The sequence below is a fragment of the Lemur catta genome, chromosome 11 (genome assembly GCF_020740605.2).
Source record: "Lemur catta isolate mLemCat1 chromosome 11, mLemCat1.pri, whole genome shotgun sequence".
Lineage (NCBI taxonomy): Eukaryota > Metazoa > Chordata > Mammalia > Primates > Lemuridae > Lemur > Lemur catta.
In genome coordinates this window covers 74,259,600-74,283,386 of record NC_059138.1, presented here as the reverse complement: position 1 = coordinate 74,283,386, position 23,787 = coordinate 74,259,600, and the positions used below count along the sequence as shown (strand labels likewise).

Below are 23,787 nucleotides of genomic sequence, written 5' to 3'. Positions count from 1 at the left end.
AGAATGAAATATACATAACCGAGGAGGCTCGAAACAGACTGCATGTATGGCAAGCTGAGAAGGGCCGGCCGAGTGGGATAAAGTTGGTGGCGGGCGCCCGCAGGTGAGGCCTCGGTCCCGGAGCGGAGGTTGGTGCCGCACAGCTGTAGCCGCGCGCCCTGGTCCCTCCTCCCAGCTGCGGCGGCCTCACCCCCACCCCCACCCTCCCCCCGCCGCTCCCGACGCTGCCGCCGCCGCCGCCGCCTCCCCTCTGCCTCCCGGTGGCTCCTCGCGCTCCTTCCATCTCTCTCGGCCCCTCTCCCTCCGTCCCGTCCTCTCCGCTCCCCTCACCCCGCCTCTCTCCCCCTCCCCCAGCCCCTCCTCTTCTCACCCCACCCGGCCTCCCTCCCTCCCTCCGCCCGCCCGGCGCTCGCAGAGCCGACACCAGGGGGGCTCTCGATGTAGCACCATGACAGGCATCGCCGCCGCCTCCTTCTTCTCCAATACCTGCCGATTCGGGGGCTGCGGACTCCACTTCCCCACCCTGGCCGACCTCATCGAGCACATCGAGGACAACCACATCGGTAAATGGCCCGGGGGTGGGCGGGGGTGCCGGGCGCGCGGAAACTCCAGCTCAGGCGAGAAGCCCCAGAATGGCCAGGGGTGGCCGGGAGGGACGGAGGGAGGGAGGCGGCGGCCGGGCGGGGAGGGTGTGTGCGAGCCCCGGGCGTGGGGGTGGAGGGATGCGGAGGCGCGAGGTGCTGGGGTTTGCGGGGTGCAGGGTGGGGTGGGGGAGGGGGCGGGCGCCCCGAGGTGCCCCGGGCAGGCGGGCGGGCTGGGGGATTCCGAGGGGCGTGCACGCGGGCGGCAAAGTGGTGGGAGTGGGGGTGCGCGGCGGCGGGGCCGAGCGCTGGCGGAGGGGCGCGGCGGGCGGGCGCCGGGCAGGGGCGCGGAGTTAGTTGGCCCGGGTGGTCGGAGCGGCCCCGGGCGCCGGGGGCGGCGGGGGGGCGGGCGCTGCACGCCGCCTGCCGCTTCCGCCCCGGCTCGAGCTGTCAGGGCTCGGCGGCGGCTGCAGCCGCTGGGAGGTGGGAGCGGGGGGGGGGGGCGGGGGTGGCTCCACCGCGGCAGCCATTCCGCTTCCTCCTCCCGCCGCCGCCGCCGCCGCCACTGCGTCCTGTCAGCGCCGGTTGCTAGGTGTGGTGCGGCGGGAGGGGGCCGGAGCGGGCGGCCGCGGGCGGGGACGGGGCGCTCGCCCTCTCCCCGAGCGGTGGCAGAGCCGGCGGGGACGCGGGGCCGGGGGCTCTGGGCGCCTGCCCCTCCCCCGGCCTGGCGCGGAAGCCGGGGCGCTACGGGCTGAGATCCTGGGTGCGCCCGCGGGCCGCGCCCAGCGCCCCGGGGCCGGGCCGCCCTGGAGGCCCCCGCGGCTGCGTCCGCTGGAGAGCAGTCCCCCGGGGCCCGCGGCCGGCATTTAAATACGCCCGGCTTTGCGATTTGCCTTTCAAATGGTGCTAGGCCCGAGGTGAGCCGGCTGTGCCCGGGGATCCGCGGAGGCCTGCGCGGCGCCCCGGGCGCGGGGACGCGGGAGGGGGCGCCCCGCGGGGCAGTTGGTTTCCTTTCACGCCCAGGGCCCCGGCACCTTTCAACAAGTCCTCTGATTCGCAGAAGCCCTTACACACATTTACACACTTCTATCCCGAGCCCCTGCGAAGGGACGTGGGTCAGGTTCATCTGGCTCAGGCGATCCAGCCACCTGCGGAAGGTGTGGCCGGCGCCTACAAGTTGTCCTGAGTGGGCTAGGAGGTGAAGGGGCCTCGTGATGTCTCAATGGGGCTGTCTAATCCAGACGACCTGTAAATTGCCCCGGGAAGTCAAAATGAATGCCATGGATTCAGCCATGTGGATGCAGCTCACGTTTCTACAAAGTTGAGAGAATAAATCACGACTGCTGTGTATTTACGCACGAATAAAATGGGGCAGAGCCTTATGCGTCTTTGCTTGGTATAACGCTGTCTCTTTGTACACAGTGGGTGCTTAATAAATATTGAATGTCTGCTTAGAATGGGATTTGATGGGCTTTCTGGAATGGGAAATAATCATGGAAAATGTCTACAAAACGTCTTTAAAAAGATAATTTGGATGAGTAGTTGTCCAGGTTTTTAAACTTTTAAAACGTCCAGGTAATAGTTTCGTCCATCTCCTCTGATAAAAGTGTGACAGAAGAGCTAGGCAAGTTTTGGTTGTTTTGAAAGTAGTTTAATGGAGTAACAAATTTGCTGATTCATATCATGATTGAATACTCATAACTGAAAATGCTTGAAAGTAAAAATCGGGATTTTCATAATGGCTAGCTTAAGATAAAGCTAAAACTCCAGTTTTGCAAATTGCCAGTAGAAATTTTGATAGTTCCAAGTACCTCTTCTTACTCCCAATAATAAATAGAAAATAATAAATATAAATAATGCTATCAATAAATATATATTATATAAACATATATAAAAATAATGTAAATAAATAATACCTTTTGGTAGGGCCATCATTGCATGTTCCATTCATTCTTACTAGCAGTTATTTCAGGATAAACTATAAGTTATATAAGTTGAGTAATAATTTTATTCCATTGCCTGCCTATTTGGAGTAGCTGGTTAAAAGAAAATATAAATTATATTTATTAAAATGTGTTAAAGACAGTTATCCTTCTTGAGGATTTAGTTTGTAATCAACTAGGTGATTAAAAACTAACTTGGTGAATCATGAGTGTTTTTAAGTTTGCAGAAATTGTCTTAGTATTGTGCAAACATTTTTTAAGGGGGTTAAGGGTTTCATAAATTTTTAAAAACTCAGCTTTTATCATTGTATTTCATCCCCAAAGGGCTATTATTTTTCTTTTAATGTGAAAATATTGAAAAATTAATATATTTTAGTGATGACGTCAGCCAGCAAACCATCTGGCAGGGCTAACAGTTACTGTACATGGGAGATAGTTTGAACCAGGAAACTTTATGAAAAGTAAATGGTAAAATGAACAAACATTTGAAATTCCCACGATGAAGAGACTCGGGCAGCCTTATATGCAGAAAGAGATAAGAGTTGATCTTAAGAGTAAAAACATCTTGATTAGTAGGTAGTGTCATATAAATACACTTTTGATAAAGAGGTATGAGTGAAAATACCAGACAAAGCATTTAGTGATAGTAATATACGTATATTGTTATGTGGTATTGTTTGTTACTCAGTCTATAAATTTTTGGAGACAATTAGATGGTTATTTTTAATGATTGACATATTGATCTCATGTCTTTGTTAGCAAGTGATTACATTAAAAAGATTCATGAAAAGATTAAGTGATGTATGTTATTTTACCTTTAATTTCTTCAAAGATCCTGTTATTTAGCAATCATAAGAGTGTTAGACATATGCTTAGGTGAAAGTTCCATTTTGGGGACCTGTTTGGATTATTACCATTTACCTATTAGTCAAAACCCTTAAGCAGTGATGAAATGAATGTCTGTGGGAATATGATGTGTTTCTTACTCGACACCTGTTTCAAGGCCTGTAGTTTTCATTGTAAGTATATTGTGTTCAGGTTAATTAAGTACACTAAGTTGAGTGTAACTGTCCCTGTCATCTTATATGTGTGTACTTAGCTCTTGTTTTTAACCATTTTCCTCTTCCATAAGGAAAAAAGATTTGGGCCTTTAGAACCAAGGAAAGTGTGATTTTTACCATCCTATGTTTTAGCTATTTTCACTCTTCCAGGAAAAGTGTTCTACCTATGTTCCTGTTTTCTTCCTTGCATTTCACTGCTGGTTCAGTATTGGAGCACCTGCCTTGGTGTATGACCTGAGTATCCCAGCTAAAACTCTATCCCACTCTGACTTAAATTGCCTAGAAATCCCACAGGCCTGCAACTGTGAAGGTCCAGGATAGCTTTGCTATCAGTTCATTTGTAGGCCTGGCTCTGTTTGGTGGTGATGGGAAAAGCTGGTCAGAGTTGGTTTGCTTCTTATTGAGAGTAGATAGCTGAATTTGTAGAAATACTTTTGGTATGAACATCTTAGAGAGGTGAAGTTAAACAGGTAACTAGGAATCTTAGAAACACCAGGAGCACTAAATTTAGCGCTGAAGATCATGCCTGGGACTCATGAAATGCTTGCTCCAACTCTGCATCCCAGTGCTCTGAAATTGTTTGGCTTTTGATTTGAGAATGACAACTGTTGAATCATTCCTACCTGATTTGATTATTTTTGGTGCATTTGTAAAAGTATTTTGAATTTATGTAATAATACATATTGAGTACCTGCTTTGTGCCAGGCAAAATTCTAGGCACTTAGTGTTTTGGTGAACAAAATAAAGATCTCAACCTTTGGGAAACTTACATTTTGTTGGAGGGAGATAGACAATACAAACAATTGAAGTAATTGATATAGTATGTTGGAAGGTGGTTAGTGATATAGAAAAGAGAAAAGTTAGAGCAGAATAAGATGTATTGGGAGGAGGACGTGCTGGAATTTTAAATAGATGGGTCAGGATGGGCCTCACTGAAAAACTGATATGGGAGCTGGAACCTTGAAGGTGTGAGAGTTAGCCAGCCATGGGGACACGTGGGGAGCAGCGAGGTCCAGGCAGGGAGCAGACAGTGCAAAGGCCCCAAGGCAGGACTGTGCTTCTTGAACAGAAACACAGGAATCTGATCCAATTCAGTTATGCTTGTGATAGTACTCATCTAGCAGGTCATTTAGAACATTCCCCAGATGTTAGGAGTCTCAGCTTTGCTGTTGTTGACATAGATTTTCTTGCAGGGGCCCTGTTGAAGGATGGAGTTTCATTAACTAAGAGTGGCTTGCATTAGCTAAGACTTGGTAGTTCTTGTTGTGTCTCTACTTGTTAATTTCCTCATCTCCAAAACTCAGATAGTATCCATGGTGCTTCACTTCATAGGGTGGATTTCTAAACCATCTAATGAATAAAGTTCAAAGTTTCTAGAAAGAAAATATTTAGTAAATATTTGCATTATCTTCTCAAAGAAGTACCATAGTACACTAAACAGATGGGTTGTACAATATATAGTAGGCCCGTATTATTCCCACTTTATAGGTGAGATACAGGTAGGTTAAGTAGTTTGCCAAAGTTTCCACGACTAGTAAGTATGATTTGGGATTTGAATTCCAGACAGGGATACAGAGTTGAGACTGTGCCAAATTGCCAAATGGGTAAAGAACTTGACAGCACCCTTCCCACCTCCCTCACACAACTGGTCTGTTTCCTCCTCTAGAAAGTAGCTCTGAGCTCTTGATGAGGATCATCTGAGAAGCAGCGTAGTGAACCTAGCCTGCTTGGAGTTGAACATACACCTCTGCCACTTGTTAGGCATATGACCATGGACAAATTACTGAGCCTTCTCTGAAAATGAGGAAAATAACAACACCCACCTCATGGAGTGGTTAAGGAGAAGTACGTAAGATAATATATGTAAAGTACTCATGTACAATATTAAGTTATCTACATCATCAAGTTTCATGCCATTTGTGTATTTACTAATAAATATATTTGTAATCCTACTCTGAAAGTTTGCATTAGAGGTTAATAGAACATGAGTTGTATCTACCCACTTGTCATGCTGTTTTAGGCATTTTATAACTGTGTAAAATCATCAGACTCTTCCTGGGAGGGATTGAGAATGGGAAATAGGAGACTCCTGAACAGCCCTGTTGGTGTGGCAGCCTCTGGCCACTTTCTCCTCTGTGTGGCCAGAGGCACTTTAGATGCTGGCAAAGGCATTTGCCGCTGTGGACTGAGAAAGTGGTGTCAAGGCTCCAACATGGCCTTTCCTTGTGGCCTGAATTTATTTGAAAAAACCCAGGACTAGAAAGAGGCACTGTACCTTGGGCCTTTAGGCACATTCCCTTGAGGACATTTCCTGTGGGGAGAAGGAATAACTGAATGAATAAATGAATGAATGAAAGGCTTGTTGCTGCCTGCCCTGCTCTCTGCCTGCACCTTGTGGCTTGGTAGTAAGATCCCCCTGTTACTCCCTCCCACAGTTCCCAAGAACCCCAGGTATAAAGTGCCAGGGGAGGTGTTAAATGCTTGTGCATGCACACACACCATGCTCAGTGTAAGGGAACTCTAAATCCAAAACTTCACAGTGATCTCCAGTGTCGCTACACTGTCTCCAGTAGTTTTTCCACTTGACTGTTTTACCTGTAAACGGTCAAATCACCCTTTGTGAGACATCACTATTGAGTGTCCTGTCTCATCAGTATCACAACTTCTGATTGTTTTCCTTTAGTGTACATGGTTTCTGATGTGGGGCAGACACCAAAACTCTGCCTCTAACTGACTGGGTTGCTAAAAACCTCCATATTCTTTAGTAAATGACTTCCTTTAGAGTTCATATATTTTAGAGACATCTCTCACCTTGACAGTTCTAGAAATGCAAACTGACAGCTGTTTTCAGAAAACCTGATTCTTCCAGTTCATGATGGTGAAGAAGGCTTAAGGCTGGAGCAGGCTGGTGACACTTGATGAGAGGGTCATTCCTAGGACTGTGTGGAAGCCAAAGCCCTTGTGTTTTAGACTGAGTATGAGAGACTGGAGACAATGCTACTGAAGCCCTTAAAAATCCTCTGTTTTGTAGTTTTTGCTTCTAGGACAAGAATCATACCCCACATTTCCTTGTATTTCTCTCCCCACCCTATTGTTACTCCTGCCTTCAGATCTTGACAGTGCACACATGTCCTAGGTACTGAAGAAATAACTTGCTGGATTACAGATAGACGTTTTGTTTCATGACGAGGTGATAGATTTGTTCCATGTTGACCTGGCTAAACTGTTGAATTGAAAATGTCCTTAATTTAGAATCTAAAAATCAGACATGAGAAATGTCAGAAATTTACTAGGTGTATATTTTTAAAAAATGCCTTGCATTTAATATGCTAAATCAGTTTAAAGAAAATTATATTTTCCTCCTGCAATAAGCACTGGGATGTTACAGTAGTTTTCACTTTTTTTTTTTTTTTTTTTTTTAAGCCTAGCTGCAAGCAGGAACCAGATTAATGATATTCTCTTTAAGGGTGAAATCTTTCCAATAACTCTCTCTCTACTTTGGCAGGAGTCAAAGGGACTCTTCTTGGGTCACTAATGATAGACCCTCTGCCTGGCACCAGAGAACATTGATAGTTTCCTGATGACCATGTCCCTTGTCTGGCTCACTCACTGGCCTCCCAAAGAAAGCACTGTTGATTTGTCTATCAGGCTACAGTGGTAACTTTCTCCTGAGATAGACCTTGAAGGGACAAGATCTGGATACCATGTTATTAACACTGAAAAACTCACTATTTCTTTGGTATTATATATGTAATTGATATCTATATATAAATATGATAATACATATATAAACAATATATGTCTATATACACATACCACATATATGGCTATACATATATCCATAAGTGTATGTGTATATATGTATATGTGTGTATATACATACATACATTTATATTACACATCTTTTCTCTCACTCAGAGTTGCCACAGATGGTGAGGACTACCACACATTTTTGAGGATTTCCTATGTGCTAGTTCTTAAGACAGTACTTACTGAATCCAAGGAGTTGAAATTTATTTGGAGAGACCAGACAGGTACAGACTGTGATAAATGATGAATAGTAATAGGGACCACGGAGGCAGATTTATTATGAAGTGAATGAAGCTCCAGCCCCGGGGCCCCTCACTTGTTTGACATTCCTTTTCTTTTTTCTTTTTTACCATTTTAGAGTTTGTAACTCGGGCTTACCCAAGCACTTTCCAAGGCCCTGGAGGAGCCCTAGCAGTGTTTGTAGTGATGCATTCATGGGATCAGAACTTGTAAAATTTGAAAAAGATTTTAACAGCAGTCACTTAATATTTTCCTTTTCTATTCTGACTTCTCTTCTGTCACATTTCTCTTTGAGTTTGATGACACTGGAGTTTCAAGTATTTCTGAGATACAGCTAAGGGGAAGTTGTATTAGGGTTACTTATAGTTTGGGTTTAATGGGATGTAAATGCCTGTACAGTTCACAGTCATTTCTGTGTCTAGTTATGTTATCCTCAGCTCTGCTAGTGTAGGAATTGCTCCTAGGAACACCACCCACTGTGCCAGCTCACCTGGGGTCCTTACACAAAGGGGAGGGTCAGAGGTAGCATTGCAGCATTCATGTGTAGCGTGACATCTGTCATTGGGAATATGGTTTGAAATGTACAGAACCAGAAGCTAGCTAGCTAGAAAATTCTTCCTGTTGTTAGTTAGATGTGTAAAATTGTAAGTGGTGAATGTAGTTCTTATCTAAGTGTAGTCAGTATGGAAATTCTCTGCTGTTAGGAATATGTTCAGTAGTGTAAATATACAATTATAAATGTACCTTTTTATTGGGAATTCTGGTTTAAGTTTCTTTTTCATTTGACATGAATATATATTAATAACAAAAAAATACAACAAACTGGTTACTGAATATCATCAATACAAAGAACAAGGCCGGGCCCGGTGGCCCACGCCTGTAATCCTAGCACTCTGGGAGGCCGAGGCGGGTGGATCGTTTGAGCTCAGGAGTTCAAGACCAGCCTGAGCAAGAGTGAGACCCCGTCTCTACTAAAAATAGAAAGAAATTATATGGACACCTAAAAATATATATAGAAAAAATTAGCCGGGCATGGTGGCGCATGCCTGTAGTCCCAGCTACTCGGGAGGCTGAGGCAGGAGGATTGCTTGAGCCCAGGAGTTTGAGGTTGCTGTGAGCTAGGCTGACCCCATGGCACTCTAGCCTGAGCAACAGAGTGAGACTCTGTCTCAAAAAAAAAAAAGTAAAAAGAACATTTAAAGTATAGTCAATACACAAGAAGATTTGAAGTGCTTTGAATTTTTATGGCTCATATGCAAGAGAAATTTAATAGAGGTGTTTACAAATTTGACAGCAATCCTAAAAATTTATGTGACATTACCAATAAAGAGCTATGAGGCCAAAAGTGACATTTCTGAATTATCAATAATTAAAAATAAATTTTGATCAGCCATGCTTGAGGGAAGACTGATTAGTCTTTTTGCCATATAGAAAATGATATTAATATAAATCATTCTCATATGAGAATTCATCAGAATGTATATCCCAAAAGAAATATTTATAGCAGCAGTGTGTCAGGCAGTTCATTAATGCAAATACTGGCTTCTTTTCCTGGATTTTGATTTTGTGATGTTTTGGTATTGTCAGCTTATAAAATTTTGTGTTTTGCTGTGATTTCTTAATCTAACTAATCACTTTTATAAGCATTTTGTGTTTGTAACATTACATATTTTTTTCATAAAAGGTCTGAAACTGCAGGCCCCACAAAACTTGGGTCCATTCCTTGAACTCCCAATTAGGACATCATTACTATGTGCTAAATAACTTTCATACAGTATTTAATTTATCCTTATAGCAAGCCTGTAAAGTAGGCATTACCCCCACCCTAGAAGTACTGACTTCTAATTTGGAGTTAAATATGCTACCCTATTAGTTAAATGCTACATCTAGTGAAATATGAACTAGAATGTTTATTTTAGTAAGGTTGTAAAACAGAAATATTGTCCTTCAGGACAGAAAGCTTCCTCTACCACAGTAAATATCGTTATTATAATGGGTCCTTCCCTCTCTGTCCTGTGGCACCTGCCCTTGGCTGCACCGGAGGGGGTGTGCCCCGAACTGGGTGGTCACTGCCTATGCCGTCTCCCCCAGAAACTCAGCTCCCCGCTGGAGGACAGGGTCTTGCCATCTTCCTGTCCTCTTCCTCAAGAAGTGTTTTCAGAAATGGGATGAAAATAAAAATCGCGAGGTACTTTGGGCTATGAAAAGAATAAGTTACAAAGGTAACTTTGGGCTGTGAAAATCATCTTTGAAACTCATCTCTGGAGGTGTGCATTCATGAGGGATATATATTTGTGTGTTGTTGATGGCATATACATAAATACCAGTTATGTAGTTAGCCCAGGGTAGTTTATATTAAGGGAATTTGAAGATGACCTTTTTTTTATAAGAAAATTTAAAAACGAAATCGATTTCTATATTTTTATACTTGAGAATAGAATTTAGTCCTTTTCCAGGTTGAGGATATTATGAAGCTTAGTTGAATTATTTCTTGCTTCACCTACAATGTTTGATTGCCTAAAACATTCCAGGGCGGAAACAATCTAAACAGTGCTAGGACAAAAGTATGTCTTGCTTCTTCCCATGTCTTCTTTGCCAGAGATGTCTGGTACTAAGGAGGCAGGGACCTGGGGTGGGGAGAAGCCTGGACTGTGAGGCTACACAGAACTGGATTTTGCTTCCTGATCCTACTGCCTTTAGCTCTTCAAACTTGGGCAGCTCTGACAGTCTTACTTGTGTAAGATAGTAAAGTAACTATTCTTTATTAAGCACCTACTGGGTAGCTGCTTTGATATGCATGATGCAGCATTAGTCCCATTTGACGCAGGAGGAAACCAGAACAATGACCAAATAACTAGACCGAAGTACACAGCCAGTCAAATGCCCAGGGGAGCCAGGGTCAGGCTTTGCTCTTAAATGCACCCATATACTCAGTACTTGTTCTTTAAAGCCTAATTTGTGATCTTTTATGAGATGTTTGCATTTTAATGGAAGGCTCTTCCACACCTAAAATTTCCAATCGGAGCAATGTGCATGGTTGGTGAAATATTTTGATGCTGGCCTTCTGGTGGAGACAGAAATGTTTTAGAATGTTTCAAGGTTTCTGTAAGAAAATACTTATGTAGGATAGGAGGGTCCATGAGCATCCCATCATCACAATAACAATGGTGAAAACAATAATTTGTCAATTCTAAAATGGCTATAATTACTGGATTGTCCAAAGGTGCTAACTAGCTTTCTCTCCCTCACTGATAATTATTTAAGGATGGATTTTCCTGACAAACAATAGCTAACCCTATACACACACACACTCACACACACACACACACACACACACACACACACACACACACACACACACACACATTCCCCTTCTCTTTTACTTTAGATTTTCAAAATGAAGTTCATGTCGTTCTGTTCATGTGCTTTATTTTAACAATTTGGCCCAATAATACATAAGGGGGCCCAGCTGTAAACATCGTGAATTAAGAACTAAAAACCCTCGGTCCTCCCTACTGGACATTTCTCTGGCAGCAGCCAGAGAGAGAGCACGCTTCGGGTTATATCACTAGACCTTAAACAGCTGGTGCAGGAGCACATCTGGCCTTAAAATTGAAGTACCCTTTTTCTTACCTAACTCCTTCAGTGAAATCCTCTTAGATGCTAATTTAGCTGTCTGATTTTCCATATATGGCATAATTATGAAAGTAATGGCAAAAGCAGGGGAATCCACAGAGACATATTTGTACAGTTTACTGTTAAGTGAATTGAGCACTATGATAATAAGCATAAATAAGCATAAATTAGGCCCATGCTTCCTAAGGTACGAAACATCAAATGAAGGAAATGGGATTTCTGAAATTTCTTTGTAAACGCAGGCTAAGTACATATTATAGAAAGCCATTGCCTCAACAGTTCCAGATTAAACTTTTACTAGGCCTCTCTCTTTTCCTTGTTGGGGTAATCTTGCTTTATTTGGGAATCTGACAGGCTGGTGGGCTGTGGACAAAGACCCATCTTCAGGACTCATAGGGAGTATCACACAGGTGTTTCCCAGCCCTCATGTAACCTATAGCTAGTTTAGATTTTAGAGATGTGCTTAGTACATCTTTTAATAAGATCTTTCTGACACTAGATGCCTGGAGTTTGGCTCCAGCTCAACCAAATCATTGATGAAGTGTGATTTAAACTAATGTGTCTCAATATTCTGCCCTGGTTGGAAACTCCCTTTTGTATGTTGGCTCTACTCTGGCACTTTCAGGGGCCCACACCAAAATATTTGCTGTTAAAATATGCAAATATCAGACAAAAAATAGTTAAGAGATGTTAAATTACATGTTTATTTCAGATGTTAGAATAAAGGAATCGTATTTTGTCAATCCCTAGATACCTTATATGTAACGTATCTAAGGTATCTTGTAAAGTAATGAGAATGATTCTCATCTGTGGATTGTAGAAAGCCAGTCTTGATTTATAAGCCACACCCTATATGTCGATAGAGTTTACACCAGTAGTTTTCAACAGAGGTTGCCATCAGAGTCACTTGGGTGAACCTGGAGAAAGTAAGCATGCTGGGGCTCCCCCCGCCCCATGAGTGTGTGATGCAGCTGGCCTGGAGTGGTCTGCATCAGAATGTCCGTGCTCTTAACCCCTCAAAGTTGATTTTCATGCTACCAAGGTTGAGAACTTATTGGGCTACATGTGTGGAATAACTAGCATTGTGAGGACTGTGGTGTTTTAAAAAGGAATCAAACTTTAAAAGGGGCGTGACCTTTTTGGGTTTCAGTTCTTTAAGTGTAGTTTTTAGTTTTAATATATTTTAAGATATTTTAGTTTTCATATATTTTAATAAAATATAACAAGCTTTTAATATACAGCAAGTTTAAGGATATGTGACACCATCTCAAATATGCAGTTAGAGTAGAAATGTTAGAGCCTGTGGCCAAAGGGGCTCAAACGCAAATGCCATCAGGACACAATGTGTGCGTGAAGCGGCCAAGTTCAATATAACTGGGAGTGGTTGAGCCTGGCAAACTGGAGAGCCTTTGCTTTGCTTAAAAAGGCAGCTGCTACCCAGTGTTGCCACGTTGGAGTGTAGGCCTTTTGTTGGCAGATGCTTTTATTTATTATTATTATTATTATTTGAAAGAGAGGAGCTAGGAATTAAGATTTTTGTATGAAATCTATCTTTAAATGTTCGCAACTAATATAGATGGGTTTAAAACATTGTGTAAGACAACCACTCCACCCAGTCACTGTATTTAATAAGAGATATTAATGATAGGCCATGGGCTTTAAGGAAGCACATGTGAATGGTGGGATGCAGAGCAAACCTTGAAGACCATCACTTCCTGCAGAGAAACTATTGGAAATGTAGAAAGCATAATGGAAAGAATAGTAGCTTATGGTTGGGTTTTTTTTTTTTAATTTCCATTGTTCTCTATAAAACAGTTAAACTAGTTTTTAATATGAAAACTTTGTGATTAAAAATTTTTCTTTTATACCAAATTCTAAAAAGATGAGCCTTAATCCTAAAAGTATATTAGGATCATTATCAGTAGCATTTCCCTCCCTTAGGGGGAAAAAAGCATGGAGCACTCAAAAACTCTGCTGAGTGTTTTCATCCTGGCAAAAAACTGTTTGCAGATGAATTGAGCATCAAATCACTGAAAACCTGGAAGGAAATTTAGAGATGACCTAGTCTGACTAGCTAATTCCGTAGATGAAGAAGATTTAAAGTCATGAATGAGTGCAAGTGCTTGGCCAAGAGAAGTTGAGAGAACGGCAGTAAGCCGTGGTTCCGTGTTTGGTTGCTGGGGCCAGCTTGCCTCACTTGGCATCTGGCTTTGCTCCTTCTGTTAGGTTATATAATCTGTCTGTGCCTCACCTTCTGCATCTCTAAAATGGGGGCGTAGTAGGTATGCACCTCAGGGTTTTATGAGACACCGCATGTATTTGGCATGTTAGCCCATGGATTCTAAAGAAAGGAAAAAGTTCTCCAGTTCTCTTCCCTGTCTTCTGCAGGAGGCTGTGCTGTGGAGTGCTTGTGGGTGCTGCCTCTGGTATCCTGCAGGCTACACAGCCTTTGCCATGTTATTTAATTCCTCTAGGTCTTGACTCCTGTCAGGGGGGATGGCGTAGCTTATCTCAGAGTGTTATGAGGATTAAATAAAAACATGCATGGGAAGGACGTGGTGACGAGGAAGCACCGATAAGTGTTAATACTGACATGATTGTACCGTTTTTTGCATCCATGATGATGTTCCCAATGCCGTACACTCCTCAGATCCTTCTGTCTTCTTCATGGTTCCATAATATGATGGAAGAAAAATAATCAAAATAACCTTCTACATTTCTGTTTTTTGTTAAGCATTTTTACTTGGCGATATTTGAGATTTGATTTCCCTGGTAAAGTTTTGGTTTGTGTTTGTATAAGTCATACTGAGTGGTCGCAGGAATTCATGAGCTGTTAAAACATTCCACATACAAATTCTTGCTGTTTCAAAATATACCAGCCTTAATTTAGTATTGTTTATCCAGATTTAAGTTTTTTAGACGTTAGATCATGTGATTAGAAAAATGACTTCCATATTTGATAAATAATTTTCAATTTAGGAGAAAAGGCATTTCAAGAGTCTAGAGTGGTTTAGTAAACAGAAAGCATAATTTTTTTCACGTTGCAACAACGAAACAATGGAAAAAACAGGAGATGATTTTATATGTATTGTTTATAAAGGTTTATTGTGGATCATTCAAAAGGATTTGTAGGCCTTTTATGAAAAAATCCAAGAACATGACTATAGGACTCTTCAAAATGCCATGTCTTCCTCTTTAAGTGGCTGTGCATCTCTTTAGTAATAGTCCTTGAAATGTCACAGACTCAAGCACTGGAAGCTTCTCAGGAAAACACCAGGATAGGCTTTGTTTTAGGAGCTCCAGTACCAATAGTTGTTTACTTATTGTGGAGAAAATTTAAAATACTTTATGCCTGAACAATATTTGACAATATCACTTGAAATCATTTGCAGTCTTATAGAATAAATACATTGCCACTGGTTTTTCCCTTTAAAGAACATTCCAGGGTCGGATACAGTTAAGCAACTGATTCAGGCTTATGTGACATAGCAGTAGTTGAATAAGAAAATGGTTTCCTACTTTTGTATTATTGAGGGCCTCTTTCATATTTTCCTTCTCCCTCCTCATGGGTTCTATGTCTTGAAAGGTTTTGTCTAACAAACAGGCTGATTTATTAAGTAACTAAATGCTTTGTTTTTCCATTTTTCATGCAGCAACATCTAGAACTCCCAGTTTATATGTTTAGGAGCTATTTATTGAGTGCCAACTATGCAGGCACTGGCCAGGCTCTGGGAGCTGGGGTTACAGTGGTGAACTGCACAGTGAAAGCTCCTGTGCTCATGGGAGAAGCAGACAAAACACAAATGTAAGATAATTTCAAACAGTCATGACGCTGTGAAGGAAAATAGAGCGAGTCAGGAGAGAGGTTGAGAGGCCTGAGATAGGTGTTCTGGGTTGGCCTCCTTGAGAGGGAGATGTCGCAGAAGGGGCCTGAGTGAAGTTGGGGAGTGCATGAGCCATTTGGGTGTCTGGGGAAAGAATTTTCTAGGCAGAGGAATCGGGGCCTGAGACAAGAGTGTCTGGTGTGTTTGAGGAGCAGAGGGAGGGAGGAGGAGAGGGCTAGGGGTGGGGTGTGAGAGGTCTCCGGGGCCTGCACACGTAGACCTGTGTGTCAGCCAGTGTCACTGCACGGAAGGAAACTAATTCCAGCCCCAAATGATGATGCGGAATGTTGTGTGGCTTCATTATGGTTAGTTTCCACTATGCTTTTTTATAACACTTAAATAGCTCAAAGACCTGTTACCACCTTCAAAGCCCTGTAGGAATGTGGGAAACCCTAATTGGCACTGTAGATCTTTTTAAATCTAGTTTGCTTGTTTTTTAATCCTAAAAGCTCTATTTATCTTTCAAAATCTATATTGAAATAAAAATTTTTGACTGATATCATTCATTTAGTGTTTGGTATTTTTTTTTTTTTGAAGCAGGAGTGAAAAATAAGGATTATATGTAATTGTGATGTATTGGAAACAACAATTGGTACAGTTTCCAAACTTTGGGCACCTATAGATTTCTTTACAAATTTTCTGCAGTAGCTCTGTGAAACCGTGCCTAGATTTTAGTGGGTGTGAGAGTTGGCAGAAACATGGGGTGGAGAGGGAGAAGAGAGGAGAGAATGACCTTGAAAGCAGTCGCTTAAAATATATTGACAGGACAGAAAAAAGTATTGAAGGAGAATATATAGACCCTGAGCCTGGAGACATTATTTTACCATCACGGTACCTTTTATTCTGAAACTGCGGGCCTGTTAGGAACCGGGCCACACAGCAGGAGGTGAGTGATGGGTGAATGAGGGAAGCTTCATCTGTATTTACAGCCGCTTCACATCGCTTCCCTTCACATTGCTTTGCTTTGCATCCGTGGCATCGCATCACCGCCTGAACTCCTCCTTCTATCAGATCAGTGGCAGCGTTTAGATTCTCATTAGAGCGCGAACCTTACTGTAAACTGTGCATGCGAGGGATCTAGGTTGCTGCTCCTTATGAGAATCTAATGCCTGATGATCTGAGGGTGGAGCTGAGGCGGTGATGCTAGCACTGGGGAGTGGCTGCAAATACAGATTATCATTAGCAGAGAGGTTTGACTGCACAGAGACCATAATAAATCAATTACTTAGAGACTCATATCAAAACCCTATCAGTGAGTGGCAAGTGACAATGTAATAATAATAGAAATAAAGTGTACAATAAATGTAATGCACTTGAATCATCCTGAAACCATCCCTCCCTCCCCCATCCCCCCCACCATCCATGGAAAAAGTATCTTTTATTAATCTTCCATGAACCCAGTTCCTGGTGCCAAAAAAGTTGGGGACCGCTGGTTTGCAAGCTAGTAGCTTTTCTATGAAAAAAGAGATACTGTTTTTTTTCTTCCAAATCTGCATCTTACAGAGAGACATTATTGTCAAAATGAGCCATTGTTTTACTAAGAGATTATGAACCTGTGCTCTGTTTTTCACTTGTCAGCTTCTTTGTTCAAGTAATTGAGAATTGGTGTGTTTTGGCTGACAGGGTGCCTGGGCAGTCAGTGAATTCAAGGGAAAATTAAAGAGTGTGAGAAATGCTGAGATACACATATTTGTACCTGTAATTTAGCCTTTCCAATTAATATAATATGATGCATTAGTCAGCTACTGACACAGTAATGCAGTGTCACAAACTATTCCAAACTCAGTGGCTTTCTACAGTGAGCACCAATGCTGTCTGGTCTGTAGCGGGACTGTGGTGTGGCTGATGGAGGCTGGGTTCAGCTGGGTGGCTCTATGTTAGGATGCTGGTCAGCTGGTCTGTTGCGGGTTGGGCTCAGATTTGCTCACATGTGTTTATTTGGGGGACCAGGTTGTAGGGGCAGGCTTTTCTCATCATGGACCACCAGCGTGCAAGTGCCAAGCCAAATCACGGAAGCTTATTTAAGGCCTCTGTTCACGTCATGCCTGTTGCAGTTACATTCCTTAGGCCAAGTCAAGTCACATGGCGAAGCTCAGAGTTGGTAGGGCAAGGAAGTATATTTCTGTCCAAGGGGAAGGGGGAGACATGTGAGTGAACAATAATCCAATCTATCACGGTACCTTTTTTTTTTTTTTATCAGAAATGGAAAAAGTCCAGAAGGATTTTGATATTTAGTACAGAGGTAAAAATTTCCCCCTAAAATGATCGTAATATTCTATAAACAGGAGGTTGCTGTCCCTCCGACATCCTAGAGAGCTTGGGAGGCATACATTGTGACTCCCCAGGGAGGTATTAATAAGTATTTCAGACAGGAAAATTGAGACTTAAATGGGGGGAAAAAAGCAAATGAATGATTTCTGTTTGGCCACAAAGAACAGGGGAGCCGGCCTCTCTGGTTAGGGGTGACCCTGTTTTCATTCTGAGGTTACTTAAGAATCCAAAGGCTTTAATTTGGGTTGCCCAGGGCTCTGTGCTGCCTGGCAAGGCTGAGAAGGTTAAGGGATGCTTCCTGTGATGTCCTCTCCCAGCACAGAGCGAGAAGCTGTGGACTGCTTTGCTGCTTCATCCTGCGCCCCTTCTCTTCCCCCAGTTCTGAGCCAACGTCCTAGGGGATGGAAAAGAGATGCCCAGCCTTTCAGGAACCTTTTCCCCATTCTCCGGCTGTACATCACACCTTCTGGTGGCTGAGAGAGCTGTCACCAGTGTCAGATGCCCCAGGTTCTGGTTGGACCGTGTGAACTTGGGTGGCAACTTACTAATGTATAATTTTCTCATGTGCAAAATGAGGAATAGGATATCCACCATATAGGGCTGATGTGAGGGATAAGTGAGTTAACACACGACAAATCCTAGCACATGTTAAACATTTAACGAATATGAGCTGATAAGGCTTTTATTATTATCTGGTAGGACAGGCACAACAGACTGCATTCTATTATTTTTATTCCAGTATTTTTCTGTTTCTCCTCACTAGGTTGTGAGCCTCCAAAAGACATGATTCATGGCTCTGCGTCTCATCTTTGTGTCCCCACTCTGCAACGGCACTAAGTTTATGATGTAGGAACTTAAACCGATGTCCACTGAATTGTATTCAGATACATGTCCTCCACCACGGAGCCTTCAGCTCCAAGGCCCAGATTAGATTGTTTCTAAAAACAGATTTAATCATTCTTTTTTCACTTTTACATTTTGCCTGAAATAAGACTCTTGAAACCATTGGAATTTAAAGGTTTTGAATTCATTTCATGCTTTGCCTTTAATCAGACACTTCATACACCCAAGGAAGCACCTGGCTTCTTTATGTTATATCAGAAGAATTGAAAAAAGTATGGATATTAATTTTCGTGGTGTGTCTACAAGATTTAAAGGGCATTTAAAGAATATATTGTTCCAATGTTCTTCTATCTCCTGTCTTTTGTCTTGCCTCTCAGATTGTGCCTTGATCTTACCATTTAGCATGTTCAGAGGTATTGTAACTTATCAGCTAAGTTCCTGCTTCCAAGGCGTGGCCACTCCTGGGTAAAAAGCTCAGCTATTGTAACAAATAGGACCAACTTTGCACGGATTAGGAGTTGAAGAAGTGTATTTCTCTTTCATGCAAGGGCCCAGGGTAGCTTAGCTCCATGTGGTCATTGAGAGCTTCAGAGTGCTTCCATCTTACTTCTCTACTCTTCCAGACTGTACTCTCTTCTGTCTGGTAGAAGCTGGGTTCCCTGGGGTCCTTTCCTGAGGAAAAGAGTATGGGAGAGTACACGCACAGTGTGTTGTGGCCTGGGGCCTTCAGTGGTAACTGTCACTTCCACTCCTATTCCCTCAGTGAGAACTTAATTGCATGGCTACACGTAGCTGCAGAGGCGCTGGTGCATGTAGCCCCCAGCAGGGCCTAACTACAACTCTATTACTGTGGAGGAAGGGAGGGCCTGGTTTGGGTGGACAGCTAGCACTTTCCTGCCCTAGTCTAATAAGTGAGTCTGAGAACTTCGCCATTCTGTTGAATAGCTAACATAGAGCTTACTGGGTTAATGGGGAGAGTGGGTGGTTATGATGATAATTAGTAGCAGTTACAATTTGTTGAGCTCCAACTGAGTGCTAGTGACTACTAAACACAAAGGAATGCATTATCTCCTTTGGCCCTCAAAAAGGCTACCAAGGAGGTACTCTTATTTGCATTTTATGGGCCAAGACCTTAAGGAGGGTACTTAACCTCCTCAAGGTCACACAGCCAGGCCTGCTTGACTCAAGCCTTCACCATACTGCCCAGGGAACGGTGAGATTCCTGGGGAATTAAAGGATGGCCCTACACTGTTTCTAATTCTGGCTTTTATAGCTGGCCAGCAGCAAAGGCTGTGAGGAAAAGCAGTGGGTTCTCTGGAAATACTCACACAGAGGCTGCTTCCTGCTTTGTACCTTGGGCCATGGTGACCTCTACTGTTCTTTGTGAAGGTCATGTGCATTGCTTTATGCACTTCGGTTTCTGAATGTCACCCATGACCCTTCATTCCCATGACAGCAGCCAAGCTCCTCTTAGCTCACATTCTGTACTTCCTTGATAACGAAGAGGCACCTGGTGACATAGGGCACAGGAGGGCCAGTAGTTGAGACTGGAGTTCTCGGTGACTTTGACTGGTCACTTCAACTTGGAGCATGCATTTCTTGGGGAATAAAATATGTGCCTTGGGCTTAATCACTGGTTTTCCAGATATGTTCTTGGACTCTAGGGTTTCTGTAGAACTCCCTAGTAGTTTTTATCCCTTACATATAGGGCTTTTAATCTTTTCTTAGATTAAAAGATTTTTTCAAGTTTGAAAAAAGTAAAAAACAAAAGGCTGGTTATAATGATAATGGCTAATCTGTGCTGAATGCCTGCAGTGTGCTAGGCAGTGTTATTGTTCTGCCTGCTTTACATGAATTATTTCACCCAGTGGGGGTGCACCTATTATTGTTCCCAGTTTATTGATGAGGAAGCTGAGCCACAGAGTGGCTAAATAACATGCCTATCATCACTCACTAGAATGTAACCAGAATTCAAACTTAGACTTTTGAGATCTAGAGCTACCCTGTAGGAGTGGATGATTGCTGAAGTTTCTCCCATGTCTAAAAATGCTTTGGTTCTATTTGTGATAGCGCAAGAAATTTTCTTCTTGAAAAACAAAAACAAAAAATTAAAAAAAGACAACTTCCAAATAACTTAGTACCTCTCTCGACAATTAGAAGCTGAGTATAAGTCATAAAGGTTCATATTTTGCTGATAATTTTAGAAAGCTTATAATCTTTTTGTATTGCCTCATGCAGGATGAGGCACTGTTATGCTGAAGTTTCAGACCGTGGAGCTGCTTTGATAAATATATCGTGGCCTTCCTAAAACACAGCTGTTCCTGGGGGTAAGGATCACAAACAGGGCCACCTTCTGATGAGATGCTTTTGGTATGCAAGGAATGGCCTCCTAGGATGGATCTAAAATGATTGGTTGTGGCTAACAATGCTACAAGGGCATCATAGCATCAAGAATTTTTACAGCAGAAGGAGCCTTTGAGAACAGCTAATCCAACAGCCTCTTTTCACAAAATAAACCTCACCTGCCATGTGCCAGGCATTGTTGTAAGTGCTAGGAATAAAGCAACAACCAAACACCTGCTGTCACGGAGCCTACATTCTGGATGGGGAAGACAGAGTAAACAACAACAGCCAAAAAAAAAATGTCATGTTAGGTAGTGGTAAGTGCTGGAAAGAAACATAAAGCAGGGTGAGGGACAGAGAGCGACAGTGGGGTTCTGTCTGTGTTACGCTACATTTGGGGTGTTTATGCAAATCTGCATTTCTCGGCTCTTTTCATTATGCACCGCTGCCCCAGAACCTTTTTTGACATTTTTTCCTATCCCTACCCCTCCCCATGAAATTTTAATAGTGTGTGTATGTTTATGTACTATGTATATATCTGTGCTTTGTACATAAAGAGTGAGATTCCCCACCCCATCCCAGAACCAATTTTTACCACCTTAGGGGCAATATCACCCTGTCATTCCATTAAGTTCTGCTTTTTGCTATTGTGAGCAAAACCAAACTCACAAAGTGCCTGTTTTAACTATATCACAATCTAACCTGAAGGAACTTTTTAATTCAGAGCACTTTATTTCCTCATTATGTTTCTATTTATGAGGAGTATCAGGGCTTTGGGTGAAAAATTTAAAAAATTGTTTAGGCATTAGGAGTGAAGTAGTCTGAGACTCTAGACTCGCCGGTTTTGTGCAGTATGCAGTGAAACAGGCTGTGTTTACAGTAGGAAGAATGAACTTCACCAGGCGTAACTGATTCTTACTGCACTTGGTGAGGAGACTGAAGACTGAGGCTCTAATGCACCTTCAGCCATGGCCACAGCCTGCACTTCCTCCAGCGCCTTCGCGTGTGTCCTCCACAGAGCAAGAGTGACCTTTCAAGACATCAATCCCATCAACCCACTCTGCCTACAAGGCTGCCCATTCCAACAAAAAATCCAAATGCCTTACTGGGGCTCCCACCCGTGCCACCTTGAAGACCACCCCTCCTATTCTCCTCTGTGCTCTTGTCCCCAGCCACACTTACTGTCCTCGCCTCCCTGGAACATGCCAGCCAGCATTGTTCATGTTCAAGATCTTTATTTGCTCTTGTTCCTTCTGCTTGGTTTCCCTTCTTTAGATTTTGTTAAAAATAAATTTTAATTTTTAGATCAGTTTTGGATTTATAGAAAAATTGCAAAGGTAGTACAGAGGATTCCCATTGACCCTACCATCAGTTACTTCTCTGGATCCTCCCATGAATATCTCCTTATGCTTCAAGTCTCAGGGGCTTTCTCCACCTCAACTAAGGTTATTTTGCTGTCACATTACTCAGTTATGTCTTTTCACAGGACTTACCTCTCTTGAGATTGTATTGGTCGTGTATTTGTTTGTTTAGAATGTGAGCTCCTGGAGGGCAGGGATTCACAGCCAAGTGCATTGCTGTTGCCCAGGGTCCAGGACAGGGGCTGGTGTGTAGGGATATTTTGACCTACTGACGGCTTTCAGCCAGGGAAGACTGGTCCAGGGCCTGGAGCCATTCGTGGAGAGCCAAAATGTGGATCTAGTTTTCCTGACATTGGAAATGCTCAGCATCATTAAGCCCAGTCTGTGTCCACATGAGTCTGAATTCTCAACTGCAGTCAGTGATAGGGCTGCATCTACAGAGGGCCAGTTGGAAGGTGTAGTTAGGATCAGGGTAAATGGATGGTGTGAAGACTCTTAGGCCAAAGACTGGGTTTCCCGGAATTACCCTACAAGATTATTATCTTGACCCTGTGTATGATGTTCCTTTATATCTGCGAATTCTCTCCGTGCTTGAGCTATGCATGTATGGATGTTGGTATTCTCTTTGCTGAGATGTGCAAATAGGATCTCATTTGGGAGTTATGTGAGTTGGAATTGCGCTGGCTGCTAGTAATGGACACCTGACATGGTAGCTTAGGTAAAGAATTCTGGATTTAGCCTCGTGCTGTCTTCAGTGGCCTAGGATGTTTGTGTGGACTGAGATCTCTGCCATTCTCTTCATCTTTACTTCTTGGCCCCAAGAGCTCTAGTTAGCACTCCTGATTCCCAGGCTTCCAGAGGGGCTTTCTGGGAAGCCTTACCCAACAGCTCCTGCTCACATTACACTGGCTACCCCAGTCTGAATGAGAGGCCTGTTACCTTCTCTCAGTCCCTCGCTGCTCCCACCCAAGCTTAGGGAGGCTGAGCTGTGTAATTCTCCTGCAGGGCACGTTGTCCAGGGTTTGATGACAAAGGGATAAGGGGAGCGTAGATAGTGGGGAATCTCTGCTGCAGCAACCAAGATGAATATTTTATTCCTATCAGTTCTGCCACCTGAGAAGGTTATGAGGAAACCATGTGGAATTTCAGCTTACATTGGGCATTAAAAAAAAATTAGCTGGGCATGGTGGTGCACTTGTAGTCCCAGCTGCTACTTAGGAGGCTGAGGCAGGAGGATGGCTTGGGCCTAGGAGTTTGAGGCCGTAGTGAGCTGTGATCGCATCACATCACTGCACACCAGCCTGGGCGACAGAGTGATACCCTGTCTCTTAAAAAAGGAAGAGGGGAAGGGGACTCTTCCATTCCTTTAAATTTTTGTTCATTTTGAACAGTCCTAATATCTCAGACCATCTCACCCTAAAATGTGATTTTGTGTATGTAGGATTAGGATTTATAGTTACATGCTGAACTTTGTTAACAGGACCCTGAAGTACAATTGCTCAAAGATAAAAGCTTCTCTCCATTGCTAATGGAAGTAGACTGTGGTTGAGGGAAGGGTAGTACCTCTGCTCCATGAAAGCTGTCTAAGGACAGTTTCCTTCTCTCTTGCTCCATCATCATCCTCTAGGGCAGGGGTTGGCAGTTAAGGCTCATGGGCTGAATTTGGCCTGTCTTGTGTATTTGTATGGCCCACATACTAAGAATGGTTTTTACATTTTTAAATGATTGGAAAAAAGTTTTCTAGCATGTGAAAATTATATGCAACTCAAATTTCATGTCCATAAAGTTTTATTGGAATACACGATCATACTCAC

The 23,787-nt window shown here is 43.0% G+C and overlaps 1 protein-coding gene across 2 annotated transcripts in view; it reads left to right on the top strand.

Annotated features, from left to right (window-relative positions):
• Nucleotides 1-229: 229 nt before the first annotated feature.
• JAZF1 (JAZF zinc finger 1) overlaps nucleotides 230-23,787 on the top strand; it is a 383,233-nt gene continuing 359,675 nt past the window's right edge. Inside the window, exon 1 of one of the 2 annotated variants that reach the window (XM_045564806.1) lies at nucleotides 230-563. In XM_045564806.1, the coding sequence (XP_045420762.1) occupies nucleotides 449-563 (115 nt within the window). In that variant the 5' untranslated portion in view covers nucleotides 230-448. The remainder of the gene's footprint in view (nucleotides 564-23,787) is intronic. The other variant, XM_045564807.1, reaches the window with a different exon arrangement.